The sequence below is a fragment of the Caloenas nicobarica genome, chromosome 22 (genome assembly GCF_036013445.1).
Source record: "Caloenas nicobarica isolate bCalNic1 chromosome 22, bCalNic1.hap1, whole genome shotgun sequence".
NCBI classification, from domain to species: domain Eukaryota; kingdom Metazoa; phylum Chordata; class Aves; order Columbiformes; family Columbidae; genus Caloenas; species Caloenas nicobarica.
Window position 1 is genome coordinate 5299860 of NC_088266.1, and position 26287 is coordinate 5326146.

The window sequence follows — 26287 nt, forward strand, 5'->3', positions numbered from 1 at the left end:
GCAGCAGCAGGAGAAGGATTTCTTGACATGGGGACATGTCTCTGCTGTCCCGTGTGCACTAAAGATTCATTTTTAGGGCTGTTTCTTCCCTTCCGTGTGGGTGTTTCTTTTGGAAAGGGGTTGGCTTGAAGTTGTGTGCAGATCTGGCCTTTTTTGGGCAGGGGGATGAGCCAGCACTGAGGTTCAGGGAGTTTTCTCTAGAACTGCTGGCAGCGGGAGGGGGAGAGCAGGACCAGCTATTGTGGCCACGACTTATTTTTCTTCTTGAAGTTTGGATGAGTAAAGGGAAATGGGCTCCTCCTGCCAAACCCTCCATGTATCTTAGCAGATCCAGTCTGCTAACGCAAAGGTTTTCTTTAGTCATTTATGGGAACATAAGTTGTCTTTGATGTTTCTACATGCAATATCATCTGCTTTGCCTTTTGCCTTCCCAAGGTGCTGGTGCTTAGAGCCAGGAGATTCCCTTTTTCCACCCAGCCAGCCCACCTGCTGCCCCCTGCCTCTGTTCTAAGGCTCCTGTTCAGAGCATCCCCCATGGATGGACAGACATTTCTTTAGGTGTGCTGCTTTCCTTGGTTGGGGGGAAATGTTGCCTTCAAAGCTTTACGATTATTATTATTATTAAGAAGTGTTTTCAAAGCTGCTTTTTCTTTTAAATTTATTATTCAGAAGTGTTTTATTCTCCCCTGATCCATTTCACCACTGAGATTTTGTTGTGAGTCAGAACTGGACCAGCTGGAGTCTGTCACCTCGAATGATGCTGCCGGGGAGTGGAAGGGGGATTCCTTGAATCGTGTCCCCGACCCCGTGGCCTCTGTCTGCAGGTGATGGGGTCACAGCTCATGTACATGGCAAGTGAGTTGGATCTCGCTTCTGTCCAAGCATCCAGTCCAGGAATGGATCTCCTGCTATCAGTTTGAATTCTTTCTTAGTAATGGGCAGGACCAGGTCAGTTCTGTATTTTTTTTTTTGTTGTTCGTTTTTAATAAATCGTTTTCCTGGTTGAGTCTCTGCCAGCTTCCCCTGGCCAAGCGCAGTGTCCCTTGTTGGAGGGCAGCATTCCCTGCCATAGCTGGTCGTGTGGCAGCTGAAATGGCTGGTGTGGGCATAAAGGTTAGAACAGAATTAGGGAAAAAAGGTTGATTAGCTCATTTTCTGTCTTACTGGTCGTTTACAGCAGAGGCAAAACAGCAGCAGAGGCTTCTCCTTCTGCCAGGGAAACTCATGAGCAGCTGTCCTGGTCTGGGCTGTGCCATAGAGGCTGCCAGGCTCTGGGGACATTATTTTTGCCCGAACAAAGGAGAGAAACACCCGTGTGTGCTTTAGTCTTCGCTGCCCACACACTTTGTGGTTTTGGAGGGCTGGCTAATGAAATTAGCTCTGCTGGAGGGCTTTGCCAGCCTGAACCGCTCCTGTGCATCTTGTGACAACGTGATAAAAGTTTAACGGGGCCAGAAAGTGCCAGTTGTTGGTGGCTGTGAAATGGTCTCACGTGCTCCTTCTCATTCAAGGTGAGAGTCTGGCGTTACCTGAAAGGCAAAGACATCGTCACGCATGAGATCCTCTTGGATGGTGGGAACAAGGTGGTTATCGGTGGCTTCGGGGACCCGTTAATCTGCGACAACCAAGTCTCGACCGGGGACACGCGGATTTTCTTCGTCAACCCCGCCCCGCAGTACATGTGGCCGGCGCATCGCAACGAGCTGATGCTGAACTCCAGCCTGATGCGCATCACGCTGCGGAACCTGGAGGAGGTGGAGCACTGCGTGGAAGGTGAGGCTGCACCTGGCCGCTGGGCTTTCCCCGGGGTGCTCTTGGCTTGTAAATGATTGATGGGCAAACCATCCTGCCGGTGATGAGGCGGATCAGTCCGTCCTGCTGATCTGGGCTGGGGTAGAGTTGTGCTTATCATGGGGACAGTGCCTGGTGTTGACCTTATTGTCAAAGGCAGCGCTTGCAGCCAAGGTACAGCCAAGCAAAGTTATTCGATGTCATTTTTTTGCTCAAGATTTGATGCAGCTTCTCAGTTCCCTCTGCAAATGTGGTTGGGAACATCCCCACTGCAAGTCTTGCAAGGCACTTCCCAGGGAATTTAGGCTCCTCACACCTGAGTTAGATTTTCCTGTAGGTTTAGAGCGGATGAGTTAATCCCGTGGTGAAGGTCTGTCCTTCATGGTAGTCACCCCTAGCTTCCTCTGTTTCAGAGCCTCCTTACTTGTGGGCTTCTGCAGGGATCCGAGAAGCCAGCTGAGTTCTGCTTAGAGATAAAGCTTCTCCAAGGTGTAACAAAGTCAGGACCAAGCCGAGGAGCTGAGTGATTTTGGGGGATGTGAGTTGTGTTTCTGTATCGTTGTGGGGAAGCCCTGTATCCCTTGCACGTTAATCTCACTGGAGTCTTTGTGTCTGCTCCCAAAATTGCGCAGATGAGGAGGGTTGTGATGTTGTGCTTGTGGAGTACGTGTGCACCACAGCGATGCTCAGCGCGGGGACCGTGGGACATTGTCTGTGGGACAATGTGAGGAGGGCTCACATGCCCGTGGCTGAGTTACTAGTACTGCTGGGGGTGTAAAAACATTTCTGTGGGGAAAATCTGAGGAGTAAACAGCCCGTATGTGCTCTTAAATAGGGTCTGAGACCTCCAGGTACGAAGATGTGCCTCTGTGGAGAGCAGATCGGCAGAGAACTGATATTTCTTCTACTTGTGGTCCAACCGCCTTGAAAACATCCTTCTGTAATAACGCATTTTCTGGCTTTTCTCTTTCCCCTTTGTGCTTGCCCCGTGTTCCAGCAAGAGCTCCGAGCTCATGGGGGAACGTGGTGCCCCAAAAGCCCTTTGCTGGGGTCTGAGCATGTCCTGAGAGCAGATGGGTAAACAAGGGAAGGAATGCGGGAATTCTGCACAGACAACAAATAAACTTGCAGATCGGCTCCCTCCTCCCTTTGGACGTGCAGAGCAGAGGCCATAACCCCTTTTTTTTCCAGCTGGGAATGCTGACAGGGGTAAATGACCGAACTTTTGGTCCGAGAGAGAGCTAGTTCAGCAAAGTGGCTCACAAGAGGCCCCCGTCTCAAGTGGTTTTTGTTAGAGGGAGGGACACGGGAGGTTTTCCGCCTATATATTTATTCTGTATTGCACTTGAAAGGTATGAGTCCTGCTCCATCCTTGCACCTAGTGGAGAGGGAGGGAGGCGAAAGCGTGTGTGTGCTTTTGTTAAACCTGAGCAAACATTGGAAAGAATTCTGTCTTCACCTACTTTGCTGTGTTCTTTGGCACATTCCTTTTGCACATGCTGGATGTGAAGCGAGGTGGCTGAGCAAGGTGCTTCCCATTTGTGGTGAAGGCCTTTGTCCCTTAACGCCCATAGATGATGATGAGAGAATCAAGTTTTCTACCTAATACTATAGATTTAATGTAGTATTTATCATTGAGACCCATTTTTGCTTTTTGTTGTTGTGCAAGGGACTTGAAAGTGCCGAAGCTGGGCATGTCTAAGTCCTTTCTTTACTGTGTGCTTAAATTGCAGGTCCATACGATTATAGGTGGGTTTATATTTCCTCTATGCTATGTTAACCTTTCCCGATGATTCTTTCTGGGACTCCCCTCTTCTCTGCAGATCACTTGCTGCATAGCTTGCTTGCTTTAACTAATTAGTCCCCTCTCCGTGACAGCTGGCCAGGATGCTCTTGGGATGTTGGTGCCTCTGGTCCAGCGCACTGGTCTGGGGAGATGAGGACTGGAAAGGGCTGGAAAACAGCCTGCAGGCAACTTACTGTGTGCGTTGGACCCAATTTCTCTAAATGGGTGGAGACCTGTCCAGATTGCATTGCTGAGAGATAACAAAAAAAACCAAGGCATCCTTGAGTTACTAGTAGGTTAAGTGTCGCTTGGGGGAGATGCAGCGATTCTTATTTTGGCATCCAACTGACTTGACAGCTCTTTCCCCTGCCTTGATAAACCCACCTTGCTTTTTGTACCCAGTGGGCTTGCTGTTCTTCTTCCCACATCTTGGAAGGCTGGTTGTTGCATGAATAGTCTACATGCTGGATGGTTTGCTGTAGAGTGCATGGAACAAATTGATCCTCAAACCCTCAGCTTCCCTTGAGCTCTACCAAAGCTCAAGCCCCTCCTGAGGTCTGTGCAAGTCCCTTTTGGCTCCCCCAGCCTTGCTGACTTCTGAGGACCTGGTCCTGCCACCCTGGGAACCATTTCTGAGCTCCGAGTCTGAGAATTTAGCTCCAGGACTTGTTTCCCATCAGCTTCCCCACAGGAGGGTTCAAAGCAAAGCTGCCCAGAACGCTGCTCCTTGCTGCACTTTGAGTTTAAAAAACAAACTTTTGAGTGCTTTTGCAGAAAGAATTGGAAGAATGGTGGCAGCTGAGTGGAAAAACATGAATGTTTTGAGTATCAGTATCTTCATCTCCTGTGGCTCCAGCTGGGAGAAATCGTAGACATCAAAATCTTTCCTGTGTAAGAGAGGAGTTCAGACAGGGGCATCTCTGTGAAACAGCTCAGGTTAGAGCGAAAACAGCGTGTTTTGATTATACTTAATTGCAGTAAAAATGCTGTAGTCAAAACGCAAGGCTTTGGTGGAGCTCTGCAACCTGGCTCGGCACTGGGGGTGACTGGAGGGAGGTTTTTTGGTGCCGAATGGGAGAGGAGCAGCTCTGGGACACAGGTTTGGACTGGATGAGGCTTCTTGGGCAGAAAGATGAGCCTTGCGGTATTTGTGCCTCGTCCTGCATGAAGAGGGATGGAGCTGGGGTGTCGCAGCGGCTCCGTGCGATGCTTTCCTCTCCTTGCTCACCCCTGATAACACCATCAAGCAGCTGACTAATCCCTGAGAGAGCTTTCGTCTGTGCGTGTGTCTCATATTTCACTTTGATCGCAACTGCACTTGAAGAAAATCAAGATTTTTTTGTGTGTGTGTATGTATGGTGTGGGAGGGGCTGCGTGGTGACTCCACGCTGAGCCGTCTGGGTGGAAGGAAGTTCAGATTAAACCTTTGTTTAGGGCTTTGGTTAATGAGAACCCGGAGCTCCTTTTAAATAGTGCCTTGCTGTGGGGTGATTTGCATTGACGCTGGTGCAATTGCCCCAGCCGAGGCTGCTTTGGAGGCGTGCGTGGACTTTCAACCTCCTGGGAAAAGCCGTGCATGTTGGATTTACAAGTACAGTGTGTAGTGAAACCTGTAATGTTGAGTACAGAAAGCACACGCCGTTATGACAGCAGGTCCTGCTGGTGGCTTGAGACCCTCGTCCCGGAGCAGTGTGTCCAATGCATCTTCAAGAAACTCCTGCTCTGCGCTTTAACTAGTGTGGTGTCACCTCAGCTTCTTGGGTGACATGGAAAGTAGGGCCCATGAGCCAAGGCAGAGGGTGGTTAAGCCTTTTGGTAAGGATGGATCTGCCTGTTTTGGGGCCTGCAGATGCTCCAGATGTGCAAAAATGCCACTTGGCTCTAATGGAAATTCTGATTCTCTGTGGCAATCCTATTCGTTGCTCCCAAGGAAGAATTGCATCCAGCTCCGCAGCCTCAGTCCTCCCGTGGTCTCTCCCACATCTACTTGGGAGCGGAACTGCTTTGAAAGCATCTCCCGTTAAGTTACACTGTCCATTCTGTTTTGTTTCCACTTTTATTCTGTCCCTCCTTTATTTTTTATGTCTCTGCCTCCACAGAACTGAGACGTTTTGTTCTTGTAAACCAGCCCATGCAAAATTTGCCTTTCAGGCTCCTTACAGAGGCTGTAAGGCGTGCACAGTGGGCTCCTCTCAGCAAGGAAATCGCTGGCATGGGGCTGTGTTAGGTGATTTTTTTGGGCTGTGGTCACTTCCCCTGCTCTGTTCTCTCTGCAGCACTTCTCCACCCCTGCAGCTATTTCTTTTTCATCCATCCCTGGCATTTCATTGTGCTTCAGAACAGGCGAGGGAGGGGGCTGGAAGAGGGTTAATGTGTGGGTTTCTTAAAGAAGGTTTGTGGTGGTTTTTTTTTCCCTTTCCTCCTCTTCTTGGCTCCGTTTTACATTGCAGATAATGAGAACAGCATCAACACCTCCATCTCAGGAGGGTGAGAGAGTTAGCCAGCAGCTGTAAGATGTAGTAAAGGGAGAGAGTCCAGCACCGAACGCTCCTGGGGGTCCGTCCGCGGCTGCTGGGGCTGGAGCAGATGTCCCCTTGGGGAGAGCAGGGATGTAGTTGTCACTTTGGGGACGGATGGAGCCAGGTACTGCAGCTGATGCTGCAGAAGACAGCCTGGAGCAGCGCTTGCAGGCGGCGCTGTCACCGCGAGCACGGGGGTCCTGTGGTGGGCCAAGCTTAAGGGTCTGTTTCCTCTCTTCCTTACTGGTAGTAATGCAAAACATCCCATGGGTTTTATGGCAGGAGCTGAGAGAGTCGATTTGTTTAGCAAATTCCGAAGGAATTTTAATCTGGTGTGGGAGGCTACTGGTCTGGGAAGGCTCCTTTGGCCCCGCTTCCCGCTCTGGCACATCCTGCTGCATTTCTCCGCGGGATGGGCTGGGGCTCCTTGCTCAGCAGCACAGCGAATCTCTTGGTGGTGCAGTAATGACAAGTGCTGGGCCCTGGCCATGTGTTCTTGGTTCTGCTTTTCCTTTGTTTGCTGCTCTAATAACTCGGGGGAGGACGGTGCTTTGCTGTCTGTGCTGCAGAGGGGAGCAGCTGCTGGGGGCTCTGGCAGGCGCTGTGCATCCTTCTGCCCTGTGTTTTCCACTTGTGCTGGTTGGTGCTGGTCTGGTGCTGGGATCATAGAATCACAGATGGTTTGGCTTGAAGGGAGCTTCCCAGCTCCCCCCCGTGCCCCCCCTGCCATGAGCAGGGACATCTGCACCAGCTCGGGTTGCTCAGAGCCCCGTCCAGCCTGGCCGGGGATGTCTCCAGGGATGCTTCATCCACCACCTCTCTGGCCAACCTGTTCCCATATTTTACCACCCTCATTGTAAAAAATTTCCTCCTCGCGTCTAGCCTAGTGCATCACCTCCTGGCTGGCGGGGATGCACAGGGAAGCTGCATTCTCCCCATTTCATCCTTTATGTGCAGATGTGGATAGAAGAGAAGGATGGAGAAGAGAAGGGACATGAGAGTGGGAAAGATACTGTGAGTTCCCACAGGGGACTAGTCTGAAATGTTCCTCGTCCCTGCAGCCTCCTTTCAGTGCCTCCCGCTGCAGGATGCTCGCGCAGCACCAGCCTGGCTCTGGGGACGTAGCAAGAGCTGTGTTGCGGTGCTCCCAGGTGGGGGTTCCTGCAGGGAGCTGCTCCGTGGGCTTGGGAAGCCTTTGGTGCTGTTGCAGGGAGGAAATCCCGCTGCGGGGGCTGCCGCTCCCCTGGGGCAGTGGGGAGCGATGTTTCCTCCTGGCAGGCATCGCTGTTCCTGTTGACAAGGCTGGCTCTGAATCTCTCCTTCTGAGCATCTCCTAAACTGAACATCTGCAGATTTGGGATTCAGGCATCTCCTCCATCCTCTTCGCATTCCTTGGCTTTGCAGAGCTGTTTTTCTGACTCCTCGATAACCTGTCGCAAGGCAGGACTCGAGTGCAGCTTTCCTGTCCCGTTGTCTGTCCCTGACGCCCCCTGCCCTGCAGCCAGCGTGTAAAACGGGGGGTTGTGAGCACCCCTCCTTCCTCCAGCTGGGCGAGAGTTTGGGAGCCTGAACAACACCTGGGCACACGCCGCTTTAGCTCCTGTGCCGGAGATCAGATTTGGAGATCCGAGAGGATTTGCAGACAGCCTGCGCTCTGTGAGCTTTAACACACCGACTGTTGCTTTTGGTCACAGTGTCACCAGGCCACAAATCTGTAACTTTAATAAAAGGTGTTGCTGCGCTGTGACTGCTTCTCTCCAAACCCTCCCTGTCACCCCTTTCCCTGTCTGCTCTGTATTGCTTTGTGCAGCATCAAACATGGGATGGAGCGGTTGGCCCTGTCACACTTCATAGGCTGGAAGTGTAAATTAAATATACAGGTGTGGCTGCTTGCAGAATGCAGCCAGGCAGCCCCAGGTATGAATCTAGATCATTTTCATGCTGTAACCAAGTTGCAGCCACCTAGGACTGAGTGGCTCTGCCTTTCTGGCAGGGGCAGAACTCGACTCTCTGTTTTTGTTTGCAAAATTGCTGGTTCCTGCTGCTCGAGGCGGGTGATGCTCTCCTTTTGCTCAAGGCTCATGTTGTCTCGAATTCTTTCTGGTGAGAGCTGTTGCGTATGGGTGCACAGGTCAGGCCAAGTATCCATATTAGTGGGCCAGAGAGGTGGTGGATGCACCATCCCTGGAGACATCCCAGGCCAGGCTGGACGGGGCTCTGAGCAACCTGAGCTGGTGCAGATGTCCCTGCTCATGGCAGGGGGGGCACTGGGGGAGCTTTGAAGCTTCCAACCCAAACTGTTCTAGGATTCTGTGATCCACAGAAGCTGTCCCAGCAGAACAGGTGCAACAAAAACCAGCTCAGGACTCATCTGTGTTCCCAAACAGAGCCCAGGATCTGGGCTTTGCTGGTGGGGAGGACAGAAGTGAGCTGTCCCAGCCTTGGGCTGCCCGGAGCTGCGGTGGGACGATGGGCAGCACCAGCCTTTGCCCGTCAGCGCCGCGGGACTTTGCCTGTCAGAGCTGCCGGGCGCCTGCCAGCGCTGCCGGCACCCGCCCGGGCTTGCTCAGCGCTTAATCCTTACCCGGGAGTGGGACTTGGGTCTGTTTATCTTATTAAACCCACTGTGCAGATCCCGCATTCCTCTGGGATGACTTCCAGGAGCAGGAGAGCTCTTTGATGTGCTGTGTGGCCCCGCACCCCAGCATTGGATGGACCCTCCTCTCCCCGATGGGCTGTGGGTTGGTGGAGGTGGATGATGCTCCGCAAGCTGCTTCCTCCCTACAAAAGCCATTCTAGCAGCGCCTTTTTCTTTTTTGCCTTGAAAAACTGCTTCTCTTCCCACATTTTCAGCTCCCTGGAATAATTTTCTTTGATTAGCAAAGGAAATGGGACTCTAGTGCTTTCAATAATTCATACCTGATTTGGCTAATTTCAGTCTGGCTGCAGCACGGACTGCAAAGTGAATAAGGATGTGTAAGGTTTTGAACCACGTTTTCTTATTCCCTTCTAAATTTTATTTCCTTGGCTCATCCCATGTCCAGTCCTATTCCAACAGGATTCCCACCCGGCATCTCACCCACTTTCTCTTGCTTGGTTGCTTTATAAAGGACGTCCATCACCTTTGCAGCTGAGACCTTGAGCTGACCAATACCTCTGTGTGAATTCTTGTGCCTTGACCAGATCCCAGCCTTAATTCCTATTAACAGGAATTCCTATTATTATTCCGGTATCTCATCTTGGATTGCTTTTTCAGGAGAAGGAAAGCAGGTTAAAATGGTTCTGCTGCCCCTCTGCAGAGTCAGAAAACAAACTTTAACATCTTCCATGACCGATTGCCTCTTCCTATCCCATTTTTTTTTTTCCTCTCTGAGTAGTAGTATATGTTGGGAGAGAACTGCACGCTCCCAGAGGATGTTGTGTCATCCTGATGGACCGTAAGTGCATCTTCCATCTAATATTAGCCCACTGTGCTCTCTCTGTCTTGCAGGGATGCTAATTAGCTTAAGTGAACTGGAGGACTGACTGTGCCTCAGCATCTTTGATTTGTGGGTGATACTCAATTAAAACAAGGGGAACAGGCAAAAGGCCAAGGGAGCTTTTGCTGATCTCTGCACTTCTAGGTGTGTGGTCTCTTTGGGTTTTTAGTCCTCTGTTGTGTGTTTCAGGTGAGCAGGGACAGACCAGCATGGAGACAGGCTTGCAAATCTCTTCAGACGTGCAGAGTTGGAGTTGGTCTCATCCAAACTGCTCTTCCTGGGGAGAGAAGGAAGTTCAGAGGCTCAGAATTTGTTGGAGAACAGCGTGAAGTGGTTACCTTTCCTTTAAGGGCTTTAAAGCAATTTTCCCATGTTAACAAGCCATTTAACTCCCCCAGGTGCTGTCTGCATTTCTGTAGACTGGGACAGGTATGGTAAGTAAATGGCAATATGGTCCCAGTTTGCTGAGCAGCTCCGTGAGCAAGCGGGGAATGGGAGTGCTGCACGCTTGGTGCTGGGGTGATCTGCCAAAAATGCTCTTGGATGTTACACCTTGGCTTGTTCTTTTCTCTGCCTGTATAAAATCCTAGCATCCCTGCTGATCTGGAGGAGTAAGCAGATAGAAGAGGCATTGAAATTGGAATTCCTCAGCTCTTTAGCTAAAGACAGCATGGCTGGAGCTGGTTCCCATCTTCCTTCTAGCATAAGTGCCACAAATGCAGCTTATCTGTTCCTTTGAGGTACAGCTGCTCAGCCAGAGCTCCCTGCTCCCCTTTCCACTTTCTCCCTGTCTTCAGAGCAGGCTTTGTCTCTGCAGCAAGCTAGCCGGTTTCTCTGCAGAACGCTTCCAGGGTAGGCAGGTGCAAGCAGCGTAAATAGGCAGCGTAATATGGTGGGACAGGTCTAAGCTGGGAATTTTGGTAGAAGCAAGTGTTGTGTTTGTGCTGTGTGGCATTGAACTAAAGCGCCCATCTAAAGCTGAATGTTCTGAAAACTAGTTTTTAAACTTCTTCCCAGCCTCTTGTGCTGTGTCAGTGTTTGTTGCAGGTGGAGGATTCTGCCCAAAGCCTCAAACCTGGCTGGGTGCATCTTCACTCCTACCAGAACAGAACCTGCCAGATGCTCAGCTTTGGTAACCAAAGAGTTGAGTAAGTTGTGGCCTTTCAGCACTTGCAGTACTCCTGAACCCCCAAACTGCAGAAGAGAAGTCACCGGAGGGAAGGGAGGAGAAAAATCAACCAATACATTGCTTGCCAGCTCTCATTCAGCTGCCAAATTGTGATTGTCTTGGCTCCGGAGCTGTTCTCCTTGGCCAAGTAGGCACCATATCTCACTCTGTTTCTGGGAAAAAAAACAATGCTCTAGGGCCTTAGGTCAGCTCAGGCCTTCAAGTACTTCTGTAAAATCAAGAAATAGCTGCATTACAAAGAATGCATCAGACCCGAAGAAGCGGTGGTGAGGGTGTAAAAGTGATGTGAGTGAATCCTCTGGCTGCATAAGGCAAGCTGGATCCCGGCTTCCCACCTGGGACAGGACAGCCCCAAAGGAATATTCCTGATTTTCATGGCTTGGGAAGCAGCTGGCAGTGATGGGTATGGACACAGAAATCTGAATTGGTGTTTCCAGCTGTTAACGTGGTGGATTCCTGCAGGTACCAAGCAAGAACCCTCTGCGGAGGAGATTAGAGCCATTTGTAGGGTTTCTCTGTCCCGGACGCCGTTTCCCTGTGCCTCGGTGCCACCAGCCCGGCGGAGAGGTGCTTCCCTGGGCTCGTCCGGGCGCTGCGTGCTGGCGGTACCGACCTTCCCCCTCGCACCTTTCTGCCGATAAACCTCAGTCAAGCTCCTGTGCTGACGGGCAGCGGCCGGGCGGGCGGCCAGGGACGGCATTCCAGGCATAGCTCCGGCAGGTAGGCTGGCAGGAGGAGCCCTGCCCGGCGGGCTCTGCGGAACGGGGCGGCCTGGGGAGCACGGTGTCCCCAGCCGTGGAGAGAAGGGGGCCGAGGGGAGACCTCACTCTCTACAAGTACCCAAAGGGAGGTTGGAGCCGGGGGGGTCGGGCTCTTCTCCCAAGGAACAAGCAATAGGGCAAGAGGAAACGGCCTCGAGTTGCACCAGGGGAGGCTGAGGTTGGATCTGGGGAACAATTTCTTCCCCAAGGGGCTGTGGGGCATTGGAACAGGCTGCCCAGGGCAGTGCTGGAGTCACCAGCCCTGGAGGGGCTGGACAGATGTGGAGATGAGGTTCTCAGGGACATGGGGCAGTGACAAGTCTGGGCTATGATTGGACTCGATCTTGAGGATCTTTTCCAACCAAAATGATTCTGTGATGCTAAGCAGTGCCACCTTTCTCTTGGTGGCTGTCCTGGTAGAAGAGGACATACGCTGATTTTCAGATGCTCGGATGCGATTGCCAGAGAATGCTCAGTGCCTGGGATTCCTTCAGGCTGGATCATCTTTCTGCCCCTGATCTCATTCCGTCGCTACCTGAAAACTTCACTAATGAATAGGGCTATGGGGTCAGAATTGAGTTATTTTCCGCAGTTATTACCCAAGCAAATCCCCTCAGCTGGGCTGTAGAAACGATTCGCGTAGCTTGGAGTTGGCGAGAGCTTGGCCTGGGGTGGGCTGTAGCTTCATTTGGGACGGTTGCGCTCTTGGGGAGTCAGCCTTTGACAAAACAGATTCTTCATCTGTTTTATTTGTCCATCTCCTGCTTACAGCCCATTTCTCTCTCAGCTTTCCTTGTTACACTGGGCTGTCTGTTTATGTAGCGATAAAATCCCCGGGCAAATTGTTTTAACTGATGCTGTTTATCTAAGAGATAAACTAGGATCAGTGGAAGCTCCTGGCAGTTGCATGGGGAAACTCTGTCACGAGGAGCCATTCGAGCTCCGTCTAGGTGAGCGCTTCTGCTTTTTTGAGCGCGGTTGCTGCCTTAATCTTGTCCCAGGCCAAGCACAAAGGGGCACAGGGACCTAAATTTGCCGGAGTTTCTTGCTGCCTTTGTCTCGTGGCTGAAATACCAGTACGGCAGAGGCACGCCGAGGGATGCAGGGATTCGGGAGCGAGGGGTTTGTTTGCAGTGCTGTAACCCCAGTCCCCCCCAGTGCTCCCTCCCGGGAGGAGGCTGCAGGCTGCATGTGTGTGCACGCTCGGCCGCTCGCTGTTTGGCATGCGGCTTCCTCAGCGCAAGGCTGGGCAAGTCCCTGTGCTGCAAGAACTTGCTTGAGAAGCTGCTGCTTTTTCTCCAGTCCCATGTGGATTTTGGGGTGAGTGCTTGCTTGGCCGTGGGTAGCGCTCCGGCCCCAGGGTACCTCTCCCTGCTCTGCTCCATGCTGCAGGTTGGGAGGAAGGAAGGAGGATGCAACAGCATCCCGGTGAGTCCCATTTGAGCCTGTGTCCTGCCTTGTGGTCACAGTGCACGGACAATGCTGTGAGAACAGTCCCTCTCCATTCCTGCCTCTCATGGACCTTTGGCAAGACAAAGAGATGAGGGCGAATCTCTTTTGGTTTTAATCCCTTTGCAGTGCACAGAAAGGACGAATCATTGTCACACTGATTTGCTAGTGGTGAGCCGGAAGGCTCAGAGTGCTCTGCATCCCAGCTGCAAGGCTTTGGCTTCAGGACCCTTAAATGCATACAGCATTACAACTCCTTCTCCAGCCTTTTTTCCCCCCTTTCCCTGCCCAAATCCTCTCTCGTGGCGTGCGTGTGCTCTGTTTGCGTAACCTGTTCTGGCATGTGCCCTGGTCAGGTGGATTATGTGCAGCAGGGCTCTGCCAGCCTGGAATGCCAGCTATGCCTCCCCTGGGAGCCCCTGGATGCTCAGAATGCGCTTCTAGGAGCTTTCCCGCAGCACTGGTGCCTCTCAGAGAATTTGGGCAATGCCAGAGCTTGTTGGAGGACACGAGAGGGGAATTCTAGGGAGGCTGAGCTGGGGAAGGGCAAACTGGTGCAAACTGGGTCTGGTGGTTTGGGTGTGAAGGTGCTGGAAAGCAGCTGGTATCCCTACCTGGCCAGGGGCTGCTTGTGTGGACTTGTTTGGGTGCTGCGAGGCTGGGAGCTATTCTTCTCCCTCCACAGAAGGTGTGGGGAGCTGGTATGGCTGGGGAAACAGAGTTCATAGAATCACAGAATAGTTTGGGTTGAAGGGACCTTCCCAGCTCCCCCAGTGCCCCGCTGCCATGAGCAGGGACATCTGCACCAGCTCGGGTTGCTCAGAGCCCCGTCCAGCCTGGCCTGGGGTGTCTCCAGGGATGGTTCAGCCACCACCTTTCTGGCCAACCTGGGCCAGGCTCTCACCACCCTCATTGTGAAAATGTGAGGCTCTCGCTTCTCCAGCTTAGCAGTTCACGCCTGAAGAGCACAAGTGCGGTGTCCTGTGTGCACACGCTTCCCGCAGAGTTCCCCTTCCTTCCTGCATCAGTAGAAAGCTTTTAATCTCTTAATGGAGAGAGAACTGCTGGTTATTTTCCACTGACACCCAGGCGGGATTGTGCCGGGCACAGCGCTGCACTGTTCTCCGCAGGAAGCAGAGGGTGAAACTTCTAATCCTGTAGGGGAAAAAAAAAAAAGGCAATTTTCCATTTGAGGCAATGCTGAACCAGCCTGCAAATCCTTGTTCTTCCAGTGCCTGCCCCAGAGCAAGCAGCTTCCTGGCTCCTGTGTGGTACCAGGGGTGTCGTGGGCAGGAGGGAGCTAATTCCTGCAGTGTTCTCATAGGCAGCACAGTTATTCTTAGAGGGCTGGGCAAATCCTACAATATTATCAGGGTTCCTGCAGCCCTGTTGCCAGGGTTTGTCAGCAAGCCCTGGGGACCCAGGCGTATATTTAGCTCTCGGAACGAGCCCTGTTTTGCTTGGTGGAATAGTAGGGATGGAGAGAGTTTCCTTGAAGGATGCTGAAGGAGTACCCCTTGGCCCTAGAGGTACTTCTCATAAAATCAGAATTCTTGGGGAAGAGTTTATAGAATCTTAAAATATTTTGGGTTGGAAGGGACCTTGAAAGCTCATCCAGCCCAACCCCTGCCATGAGCAGGGGCATCTTGACCCAGCTCAGGTTGCTCTGAGCCCTTCAAAAGCAGAATTATTCACCTATTTGGCCAGGTCTCCTGCTTGTTGGCTGGGGCTCTGCTCCACTACTTGGACCAAATCTTTCAGGCTGGGTGGTTCATGTGCTCACCTTTGCCTCTGGACTGTGCTGTCACTCGAGGCAGAAGGATTCCAAGGTCCAAGTCAGCTGACGATGTTAAGTTGTTAAAAAACTTCCTTTTCCACTAGTTTTATGTGTGTTAATTGTTGCGTAGATGTGGTGGTTGCACCTTAAATAGCAGAGGTGGCACTGCCAGACTGCAAATGAGTCACTCGTTATCCCTTTCTTCCCTCCCTGCTGCCTTAAGCTGAGCTTTGCGGCAGCGACGCCCCATGTGCTGGGCTCAGCGTTGAGCTCTGGGGCTCTCTTCAGGGGGAAGAGGATGGAGAGAGGAAGCGGGGAGGGGGTGACCGTGGGTCTGCTGGAGCTGGGAAGAAAAGCAGCTTTGTGAAGCTGCCCCGTCAGCCCAGCAAACGCCTGGCTGCAGCGTGGTGGTGGTGCAAACACCTTCCTCGCCTTGCTCTGCTGCCTGGAAGGGTGTCGTGGTCCGGGCTGCTGAAGATGGAGCCAAACTGGTTAAACTTCTCAATGCTCTGGCTGCAAAGATAGCTAAAAGCGGGGAAATGGCTACAAAAATCTGGTGCAAACTGCTGATGTACCTGAAAGCAGTTGATCGCCTCTCCCCTCTGGTGCTGTTCCTCTAGATCGAGTAGGCACGGCTCTTTTGGTCTATGCCAGTCTGTCGTTGACTCCTCTTTCCAGGACTGAAACCCATGTTAGCAATGGGTTGCTACCGTTTTTCAGATAAGGTTTTTCAACCTGTTTACTTCTGTGTGCTGCCCGTCGTGCTGACCATGGGAATGATGAGCTGGAGAACGTCCAGCTGCAGGTACCCAGCAAAGGCTCTTGTTCTCCGGGCAGGCTGAGATAAGGTTGCGGGGAAGCCGGTTTGTGCAGAGCATGCACATGCTGAGCATGCGTGCAGGGAGCAGCTCTGTCAGGGTGGCTTTTCCTGGAGGCCTAATGCTGGTTTTGGGCAGTTTGTACCACCCGGTGCGACGTCTGCAAAAGGCAGTGGAAAACAGCTGCTATTTGGTTATTCCCTGGACCACATGCAGGCTGCCTTCCGTGGAAAAGGAATTCTTTCCCGCTTTATCTACCGGATATATCCCGTTGCGAAGTTTGTTTGGTGTTTTTTATCTCCTGTAGTCCATCTTTTGTTTTGGAGCCGCTCAGTGGAACATCAAAGGCTGGATTTTTCCCACCCACTTATTTCGGGGAAGTACGCGGCTGGTTGAGCAGGAGATTCCATCAGAGCAAGTGCCCACTTCACTTCTACCTGTCCTGAGGGATCCTGAGCAATAATCCCCTTAAAGGTACTGACAGAGTCCTGGACAAACCTCCAAACCTGGGGATGTGAGAAAGGAGGTTCCTGCCTCCAGAAGCGGCTCTAGTAAATAGAAAGAAAGCACATCTGGGTTTGTACCCCGTATCAGAGGGATCTGATGCTTTCACCGATTTTGCACAAAGCTGAGCCCTCGGACTCCGATGAGAAACTCTTGGTCCCTCTGCACGGACAGACAGACCCACGGCAGTGCAGGGAGCGCCGTCCTCTGCGGCAGAGACCTTGCAAATCTGCACGCACGGGGTCGGACCTCTGCGGCGGGGGAGGAAAAACCCCCGCTGGAAAGCGGAGCAAAAGGCACAGAATATGTGCGAAGGAGCCAGCCAGCCACCAGACCCTGCTAGGAAAAAACAGCAGCCCCGGAGCGGCGTTTTCTCTTATCATGACAGATGCAATGGCCAGAGGGTCCCTGGGGGCTGCAGGCTCACTGGCTGGGTTCACAGGGCAGGAGCTCCAGCCCACACGGCTGTTTCCCTTCATCCTCCGGCAGAAAAAACCCAAACGCCCCCAGAGGACTGAGATCCGGGGCAGCGCTTCAGCAAAGGGTTCCCACGCTTCGGCTGGGTGTCCAGCATCCTCACTTTGGGAAAGAAAAAAGCGCTTATCACCCATTTCTCTTCCTGCAGAGACTGTAACGCAGCACAGGCAGCTCCCTTTGAGCACTGAGAACCCAGCGCTGCACAACAGTAGCACAAGGGTGGGCATGAGGAAGAAATTTTTTACTACAAGGAAGGTAAAATGCTGGCCCAGGTTGGCCAGAGAGGTGGTGGCTGAAGCATCCCTGGAGACATCCCAGGCCAGGCTGGACGGGGCTCTGAGCAACCTGAGCTGGTGCAGATGTCCCTGCTCATGGCAGGGGTTGGACTAGTGGAGCTTTGAAGGTCCCTTCAACCCAAACTGTTCTATGATTCTATGATGTCAAGTTGAGTTCCAAGCAGATACACGTGATGCAGAAGGCAACACTGCACGCCCTGTGCTCCCACCGGCAAGGAGTTGTACCCCGAGCAGAGGATGCTCCCAGCTTTTGCAAGGTCGTACATCACCATCCACACACTGTCGAGTCACAGCCAGCTCTCTGACCTGTCCTGCCCCGCTCCCTTCTGGCTCCACGGCATTTAAATGATGCACAAGCAGCGCTGCACGATGCGACGCTGCTGAAAACATCGCTCGCAGCCTCGAGGGAGGCTGCACCTCCACAGGGCCTTTGCAAAGTCTGGAAAAGCCTCCCTCGGGCAAAGAAAGTGCAAGTCCAGCTGGCTAGGAGTCTGACGGAGAGCTGTCTGGGAGAAATTATCAGTCTAGAAAAACAATTCCAGCCTGGGTTTCTTCAGATTCCCTCCTGCTTCGGTGCCTGGGAACTGGGTCCCAGCCAGCAGCTCTGAGCTCAGCGGGCAGGGGTTCTCATGAGGCAGAGAAGCACAAAGTAGATCAGCTGGTGTCAGGAGGAATCTTGGGATGAAGGCAGGATTTAGGAGCAGTTCAGCTGAGATGCCCCCTTAGCTTGAATCCGAGGCAGAGATGCTCCCAGGCAACCAAAGTCCCATCCACTAACAAATCTCCAAGCTATTTCTACCTACCATCAGCTTCGCTTTCGCATGCAAATGGAAGGATCGTGTTCTGTCCAAGCCAATTTGCCCATGCTGCTATGAAACCCTGTTGAAAAGAGACAGATTCCTCGTGCTTCACCCCGAAAAGCGCCCGAGATCTGCGCATCCGCCTTTCCAACACGAGCACTGCAGCACGACCAGGCACCAAGACAACAGCTGTTTCTCTCCCCTTTGCTGAGCAAACAACGTTTTACCCTGGAGAAAGCAGAAATCCCTCCTGCAGTTTTTACCAAATAAAGCCCAGGACAGGCTGCCCAGGGCAGTGGTGGAGTCACCATCCCTGGAGGGGTTGAACAGATGTGGAGACGAGGTTCTCATGGACATGGGGTAGTGCCAGGGGTGGGTTAATGGTTGGACTCGATGATCTTGAGGGGCTTTTCCAACCAAAAGGATTCTATGATTATATCTGAAAGTACATACATGTCCCCTTCTGACTCCAGCCTGTGTGATCAGCAGCTCCACAGGAGTTTTTGGGGCTGGGAATCTGCACTGCCTTGTAAACCTCATCCTCGCTGCCTCACTCCTCCTGAGCGACAGATGAGGACAGAGTTGAAAGGAGCTGGCGCTTGCTTGAAGCCTTGCCTCAGATTAAAGGCTTTCCCTTCACAGTAAATCTTGCACGTCTTACATCTTAACTTGTTACATTCTTTGCCCTGGAATGTATGATAGATGATCCCCGGTTTACAGGAATCACTTCTGCGTACGGCGTGGGAGATTTGGGTGTCACGCTGGATGCTGCTCCTAACTGGGGTGGGAACCCATTGGCTTCGCTACGTGGGTGTTTTGGTCAATGGGATGAGCAAAGTGCTGGCGGGGGAAGCTGCCTGGTGAGGCTGTGGGATCCGCACGGCTCTTAATACCTGTGAGGGACAGATAATTGGCTCTGCTGGCTCATCTGAGCCGCATCTTAACTTGCATGTGCGTTTTATGGGTTCGGTGGTTGTTCCAAACCAATCCTAGTGCTGGCTCTGCAGCTGCAGCTAATGGCAGTTTAGCACCGGTTAACAGCCTTGCAGTTCAGACAGATGGTCTGACTACGCTATGGGGGTGTCAAAATACAGGAATAATTGTTTATAGGCAGAAAACTGCCTACGTGGCAATCAACTCCCCAAATTTCTTGGAATTTGCTCAAAAGGAGCCCATGGCCTCAATCAATAAAGGATGTGCGCAGCGGGCTCCCTCACCTTCAACTCAGAGCAGTGTAAAGACAGGCGGATTTTGGGGCTGGATTGGGGAGAGGTGTCACCTGGAGCCATGGCACAAGTGGTGTGACCCGGCCAGGCTGGTGGGTGCTGTCCCAGGACAGCACTCCTGGGAAAGTAGCACTTAGAGGGCAAGATGCTTTATCACTTCTTCTGCCCTGCTAAAGGCACGATGGAGCGTGGATCCCCGCTTCACGGCGTGGATTTCGGGGTTGTCCTGTGCAGGGAGAGGAGCTGGACTCCACGGTCCTTGTGGGTCCGTTTGGACTCGTGTGCCATGGGGAGGGTCCCAGGCTGGGTGGCAGGTGAAGAGCGGAGGTGGCCGCGGGCTCACGGTCCCCCCTGCCTTGGCGTGGCGGAGCGGGGCACATTCCTCTGCCCTGACTTCAAAGCTTGTTGCTGCATATACAGAGCCCAGCAGCCTTGGCAACCCTCGCTGGCGGGAGCCTTGGCAGCAGCTGTTTTGCTGCTGTTCCCCAGCTCTGCCGGGCTCTCGCCGCCCTTTTGGCCTCACGGCTTTGGGAGGGATGCCCAGGAGCCAGGGTATGTGCTGTGGGTACGTGGCTCCGCTTCCCCCTGCCCTGCTGCTCCCAGACCCCTGCCAGGCGGTTTATATCGCTATTTCTTTTCTACCTGTTCTCTGTACTGTCCACCGTGCTGATCATAAAGGGAATTTTGGAGCGCCTCAAACCTGCATTTCAGTCTCAGCATCCTCTTGGACGAGTATCTCCCCATTCACCGAGGAGGGAAAGCTGCAAGAATGGCACCTCAGCTTAGGACCTGATGTTAAAATGGAGTGAAAGGCTCAATCCATCTACCAGCCTCATTGTAAGAAATGTCTTCCTCATATTTAGCCTGAATCTCCTCTCCTTTACTTTATATTCTCCATGGCCAGGAGCAGGGCAGAGCAGAGTTCACTCTGGCCTGACCAACTGGTTTTGCTTTGGTTTCTGTTGGTTTGGTTTGGGTCTTTTTGCATGTGCTGCCCTCTCCCACGCAGATTCTAGATTATTCATCCCTAGGTAAGAGCAGCATTTCTCTCCTTTCTTGGGCTGAAAGCGGGGCAGGGGAGGCTTGGGACGCGTTTGGTCTTGACACACAAGGATGCTTTGTGTGACGGGAACTTAGGGCTTCGAGGGGGCAGCGTACGTGTGCGTGGGAGGCAGCTGACTCGGATCAGACACTTCACACATCTACAGGTTCCCTTGTAGATGGGCTGGACCTTTTTTCTCTGTTTAGTTTTAAACCTTCTAATAAAAAAAATATATTTATATGTGTGTGTGTATATATATAATCTTGGCCTTCTCAGCATCCTGCTAGGACCACTAATGCTCCGTGATCCCAGAAGAGACCTCCTGTTTGTCTTCCTGGCCCTTCTGCAGGCAGAAATGATGCTGAACCTTTCCAGTTCTGCAGCGTTTCTGCAGGAGAGCGTGTTAGAGGAGATGCTGATTGTTGCAGGACTGAAGCAGAAGGGAGCTGGTACCGTCAGATACTGTCAGGCTTCTGCTTTGTGCCACCAGCAGCACGGTGGCTTAGAGAAGTAGCAGGGAGGCAGTTTTTAATGAGGTTTATTTGTTTTGTTTTTTTTTTTCCCCTGTTGCTGGCCCAAAACTTGTTTGCTCGGAGCGACTGGCTGCTGCCTCTGTAATCCTGCTTTACCTGGCTGTGGAATTTTGTGCCATGCTGTCTCCCAGCCTGTTTCCCTTTGTGCTAATGATCCTGTATAATAGCCCTGTTTGCTCACAGCATTTTGCAGCTAGAGACTGTTCTTCAGCCTGGTATCTGTCTCTTGGATTTTGCTGCATCCTTAAGTACATAATGTACCTGGAAAGGACTATAAATTTATGACTTGCCACTCCTGGTCCAGAAGATCCCGTGGTAGTGGGAGATGTCCTGCTGGGTGCATGGAAAAATTAATGCTCAGTGCTGGTGTTGCTGAAGGGAGGGTTTTTTATAGCATATGTCTGTTCTGAAGTGCTTGCTTGTTCCTTTACCAGAGGAGAAAAGGGTCAGCTATTGCTTAAAAGGGAAGTGTGAGGTTAATGGTCGGTGCAAGTACAGTATTCCCACTCCCTGATAACTTCTGGAAACTGAACACACATGGGTTTGACCTGCGCAAAGATCAATCGGGTTTATAGAGGCTGTTTGAAATCTTCAGGGTCAGTTGGTCAAGTGGGGTAAATTGGGAGACCTTTGCCGAAGGTTATAACACTTAATTGGTAACAGTGCCTCCAGTCTGGTGCTGTGATTTAATGGGAAACCTGGGCTCTGGAGCCCAGCCGTGCTGGGGGAGCAACCAGCAGCTCCCAAGGGTACAGAAAAGCCCAATAAGTTTTAATACCCTTAGCATCATTTTAAGAGCACTAACACCAGCTTTAGCCCTTAATTTTTTTTCTGGTCTCGGCTGCTTTCCTTGTGTGCATTCGATTATCTGATGGCCTAACTAAGGGCCACCCCTCCTGCATTGCAGATGCTCTTGAGAAGGCACATTTTGGCTTTATTAAGATAGCTTAGAGTCTTGCAATTTAAAAAAAAAACAAAGTGCCGGGGACTAATGGGACCGGAGGAGCGGTGGGGAAATGGTGGAGCTGAAATGGGTTGAAGTCGGGACGGTAAATGCAGGATTTGTGCTGGAAGCGGGTGGGACTGACATTAGCAGGCTGATGATGGGGAGTAGTGAAGGATGTTATTGCAGGGTCTCCATTAAACAATAAAAAGGGATTTTTTTTTTTTCTTTTAGACAGAGAGAACGGAGTTAAATGCTGTGAACGGAGGCAGCTGCTTGTGCTCTCTGCCCTACATGAGACTCTGGCAATGACAATTCTCCAAAGGGAAAGAGAATGAATTTTAATGAAATCTTGAAAGACTTTAAATTTTCATGTTAATTTCAATTATTCAGGACAGTCAAAAAGCAACTTTAAAGCTTCATAAAAAGAACGGAAAATAAGAGGCCATTTTTTTTTTTTCCCCCGATTAATTGATTTGCATTTTGTATCACTGCAGTGAAACATGGACATCTTAAAGACACTGGTGTTGATTATTGCATCTGCCAGCAGTGCTGAGGAGGAAGGATATTTGGAAATGACTTATGTACTGCCTGGGGCATGGTGGGGCAATTGTCAAGGGCCCGGGGGGTCAGTATCCATCCTGGGCAGCAGGTCCCTTCCAACCCAAACCGTTCTATGGTTCTATGACACGCAGCTGGCTCTCGATGCGGACTGTGCCCGTTCTCTGCCATTCAGAGCATCCCTGATTCCCACCGATTCCGGCAGCATCCTTGGCTCTCAGCTCTCGCGGGGGGGATGCTCCGCATCTGCTGGTACCCGAGGGCCACGCTTGCACGTTTTGCTCACTCCAACAAGGCGCCTCCTTCTATCTTGGCCCCGTGGTCTTTCTCGCTGGACCCCGGGCATCTGTCCGCATTTCGGTTTCGGCTCCCCAGCAGGCTGGTGCCTTGCCTCCCTTTGAGGGTGCCCCACGGGCGCAGGGGGGCTCCGTAGCACAAACACGGCTTTGATTCCCTGCTGCTGAGAGCTGCCAGGCCTGGCGCTCTTCCCAGAAAGCAGCACTGGGTTTAGAACATAAGCAGCTATTGTCTTAGGGCCTGGAGACTGCGATCTGAGCTGTGCCGGCGTTGGGAGGGGAGAGGGGATGCCACACGCTGAAGGGACTTGGGAAAGGAGCCCAAGGAGCAGGGGAGGTTTGCAGGGTCTCAATTATGCTCCTCTCACCAAAAATAATGTGGGTGTCTGCTCCTCCTTTGACACTCGAACGGCTCTTCCACCCTCTTACAGTTAGTTTGTGTCTGGCAGAGACGGAGTCCTTTGTCTGGAGAGGGGAGTGGGGGGGAGAGTGGTCCTAGAGTCGGGGTCTGCTCTGGGGAGTGTCACCCTGCTGGGTCTGGGGTCCCTCCTGCACCCCCGTTGTCGGGACAGGGACATTGCTTAGAGCACGGACTCACCCGCCGTTCTCTAGCAAGGGGATTTTTAGCAGTAACTTTTTGCCCCTGAGGGTGGTAAAACACTGGCCCAGGTTGGCCAGAGAGGTGGTGGCTGAACCATCCCTGGAGACATCCCCGGCCAGGCTGGACGGGGCTCTGAGCAACCTGAGCTGGTGCAGATGTCCCTGCTTGTGGCAGGGCGGTCAAAGCCGGTGCTGTGCGCGGTGCAGGAAGGCAGACTGGTGAGGATTGTCGGCTAGAAATCAGACATTCCGCCTGTGCTTTTATTTGGAGAAGTTAAAATTCAGCACAAGAAGAAAGGGGTGTTTTAGGAAAACGAATGGGAGGTACGTTGGCACCTGGTGTGGGGAACTTGTGCAGCATGGAGAAAATAGTGGTCCTCGATGCCCCGGGGACTCGGAGGGTCTCGGGTCCCATCCAGTCCCTGAGGCGGCCCGTGGTTGTTCTGCCTTGTTTTGGGTCTCGCTTTTCCAGGGAACAGAAACAGCTCCGCAGTTCTGTGCAAGGACCTGACTGACCTGTTTTATTTGTGGCTTTGACTTGTTTTGGGCTCAGCCCTGTAATCCAAGGAAAAATTGCTCCACAGGTAAAATGATGAGCAGGAATGGTTGGGAAGTGGAATCCCTGCCAGACCCTCTCAGGCCCTCGAGCTGTGGGGAAAGGGATGAGCTTCTGGAGGGTCTCGTGCCTGCTTTCCCCCTTTTGAAAGCAGGGAGGGTGCAAGGGAGCTAATCGTGAGGTTATTTCACGAATCATTTGGCTGTGATGAGCTGCGTGCAGGGAAGAAGGTTTGAGATGCTCAGTTTTTTCAGCTTAATCTGCCCGAGTGGTGAATCCTCTGCCACTCACAGCCAGCCCAGCCTGAATAAACTTTCCCTGGCTTCAATAAAAATGTTAGTGTAGTCGAGACTCTGCCCTCTGGGTTGTTTTTTCTTTTTTTTCCTCCCACCCAACTAGCGCCATCCTGGTACCCAACCCACAGCAGCTTCTTAAAAGCGTGTTTGGTGGTGGCACGGAGGGGAAACCTCAAATCCTTGCAAAGCAATTACTGCTAATGAGACGCTTCCTACACATCTGGTTTCAATTCTGGCTGGGTTTTGGGGATGGTTCTTCCAAGGTTGGGAAAAATCCCTGCCTCCTCTTCACCCTTCAGCGGTCACCTCCTCCCAGGGTGGCAGCTGGGCTGCTCGTTAGCACCCATCTCGTTAGCACCCATCTCGTTAGCACCCATCTCGTTAGCACCAAAACAATTAGCACAAAAAAATCTCTCCTCTCCAGGGAGGGTGAGTTGCAGCAGCAGCAATTATTGGATGGTGATCACATGCCAATTGATTGATATGTTTTTGAGAGCCAGTGTAATGTGCTTAATTAGTGCGTAATTTCTAAGAGCGGGGATGCCTGGATGCCCCAGACTTAAGGAAAATTCTCAGTTAAGTGCCAGCAGCAAAGAAAATGGAGAAAAAAATTATTTTTTTTTAGTGTGTGATTGCTTGGGTTTCATTTCTTTGTGTAGAGATTTAATGTTAAATTGATGGAAATTCTGGCTATTCTGACTTTTCCCAGGCTCTTGTCTCGGTCTGTGTCTGGGAGGCAAGTACCTGTGCACCCCTGGCTTCCAGTGGGACCTTGGTGCCCAGTCCCCGAGCTCTTCCAGACGTCCCACACTGGTCTTACACACATTAGATAAACCCGAGCCACGGGGCTTCATCTCCCGTTTCTGTCCATTCAGATCAGGTCTTTGTTTGAATGCAGATTTGTGTGGATCCCGGGCCCCTCCGGCTGCTGGTTTTGGCAGCCGAGCGCCGCGTTATCTCAGCGCAGAGCGTGGCCTTGGAGCGGGATGCGGAGAAGAACAGTCGGGAGGGTCGGGGAGAGAGGGATTTCAGGAAATGTGTGTGTTGCTTTTGTGCGCCGAGCAGCGGGAAGGTGGCGTGGGAAACCCTCGCCTTGTTTCCTTGGGAATGAGACGGTCCAACCTGGATCTCGCTGGCCGGTTTATTGGGGTGAGGGCAAAGAAAACATCGTGCGGTCAGGTTCCTGGGGTCCACCAGGGATCCCTCCTGGCCCCTCGGAGTCCACTTCTGGTTCTGCAGGTGGTCCAGCATCCTCCCATGGTTGCACCTTCATCTGGCTGATGGAGGGGGTGCAGGTGGACAATATCCACCCCATTCCCTTCCCTGGCAGGCAGTGGGCTCCTGCTTTGAAGGAAAACTTGTAGATGAAACCCCCTTCCGTGCTTAGTGCCTCGGGGTCGAGCCCTTATTTGATTAATAGTTGTTTTTCTGCGAAGTCAACTCACAGGGTCTCCTCTTCAGGTTGGGATCTCCAAGCAGAGTTTTGTTTTGTTTTGTTTTTTCCCAGAGAACAGCTTGCTTTGAGTTCTTCTGACCCGAGCTGCTGGGAAATGATCTGCGTTCATCCAAGCATCTCAGGAACTGAGCTGTTAAACAGGAGATGATAGTTCTGGCCTTGTAACAGCTGGCTTGGGTGACTTGGGTCCAAGTTACATGTGGCTTCTCGGAAGTAGCGCTTTTCATGACATAGAGGCTCAAAACCAAAAGTCCAAAAAAGCATGTACTGAGTGCTCGGAGAGGTCGATCTGCTTTGTCCCCAGGTATAGCACGAGCACCAACATCCTGCTTTGCATTGCTGCTGTGCAAACTCGGGTGCATTCCCCTTCTCCCACTGTGTTTCTGTCCAGGAAAATGTTCTGTAGTCAAGTGTCTGACCTTGGAACAGAGCCTCCCACTCTCCTTTCTTTTTTGTTTTATTTAAAATACAGTAAAATAAACTTATTTTCCCCTTCTTGATGTTAACAGCTGCTTCATTGAGCCGCAGCACGATGAACGGGGAGGGGGGTGAAAATCAAAGCCTGGGGAAATTTGCTGGAGTTGAAAGGCGGGTCAGGCTCTGGGATTACTCATCTCAATTGCACTTTTGTTCTCAAAACGAGAAGGAGAACGTGTGCACCCCGCCAGACTGGTGTGACCTCCCGAGCCTTGGGAAGAAGAAGCTGGGAATGGGAGCTCAGCAGGTCGGGGTGCGTGGGAGGGTGCTGGGTTGGCGACGGAGCCGCGTTCTGTGGGTGGCTGGTGCTCAGCAGATCGGGTCTGGGCTGCCTTCTCCTCCATGAGTCACAAGTGACTTCTGGCTCCACGGGGTCAAGTGTTCAGCCTTGCTGTGACAACGCCAGCCTGAGTGGGTGCATCGCAAGTCCCTTAACCCTTCTGGGATGCTGTCCCACCAGAAACTAGAGCCAGCAGCACTCACGGGGACACTGACCCGGTTCTCCACCCAGCCCTCATCCCATGTTGTTCTGCAGTCAGATGGGATTTGGGCTTGGAGCAGCACTTGCATCTCTTGTCCTGATGCTACAAAGCCGAAATTCCCATTTCTCGAGGACTGCAGCACTGACTGCAGGGGTCTTGGCCAGGCAACCTCA

At 52.1% G+C, this 26287-nt stretch overlaps 1 protein-coding gene across 2 annotated transcripts in view; it reads left to right on the forward strand.

Annotated features, from left to right (window-relative positions):
* Positions 1 to 26287, forward strand: part of AGRN (agrin) — a 96914-nt gene that overhangs the window by 5515 nt on the left and 65112 nt on the right. For both annotated transcript variants that reach the window (XM_065650034.1, XM_065650035.1), the window contains exon 2: positions 1512 to 1773. In XM_065650034.1, coding sequence (XP_065506106.1) covers positions 1512 to 1773 — 262 coding nt within the window. The remainder of the gene's footprint in view (positions 1 to 1511; positions 1774 to 26287) is intronic.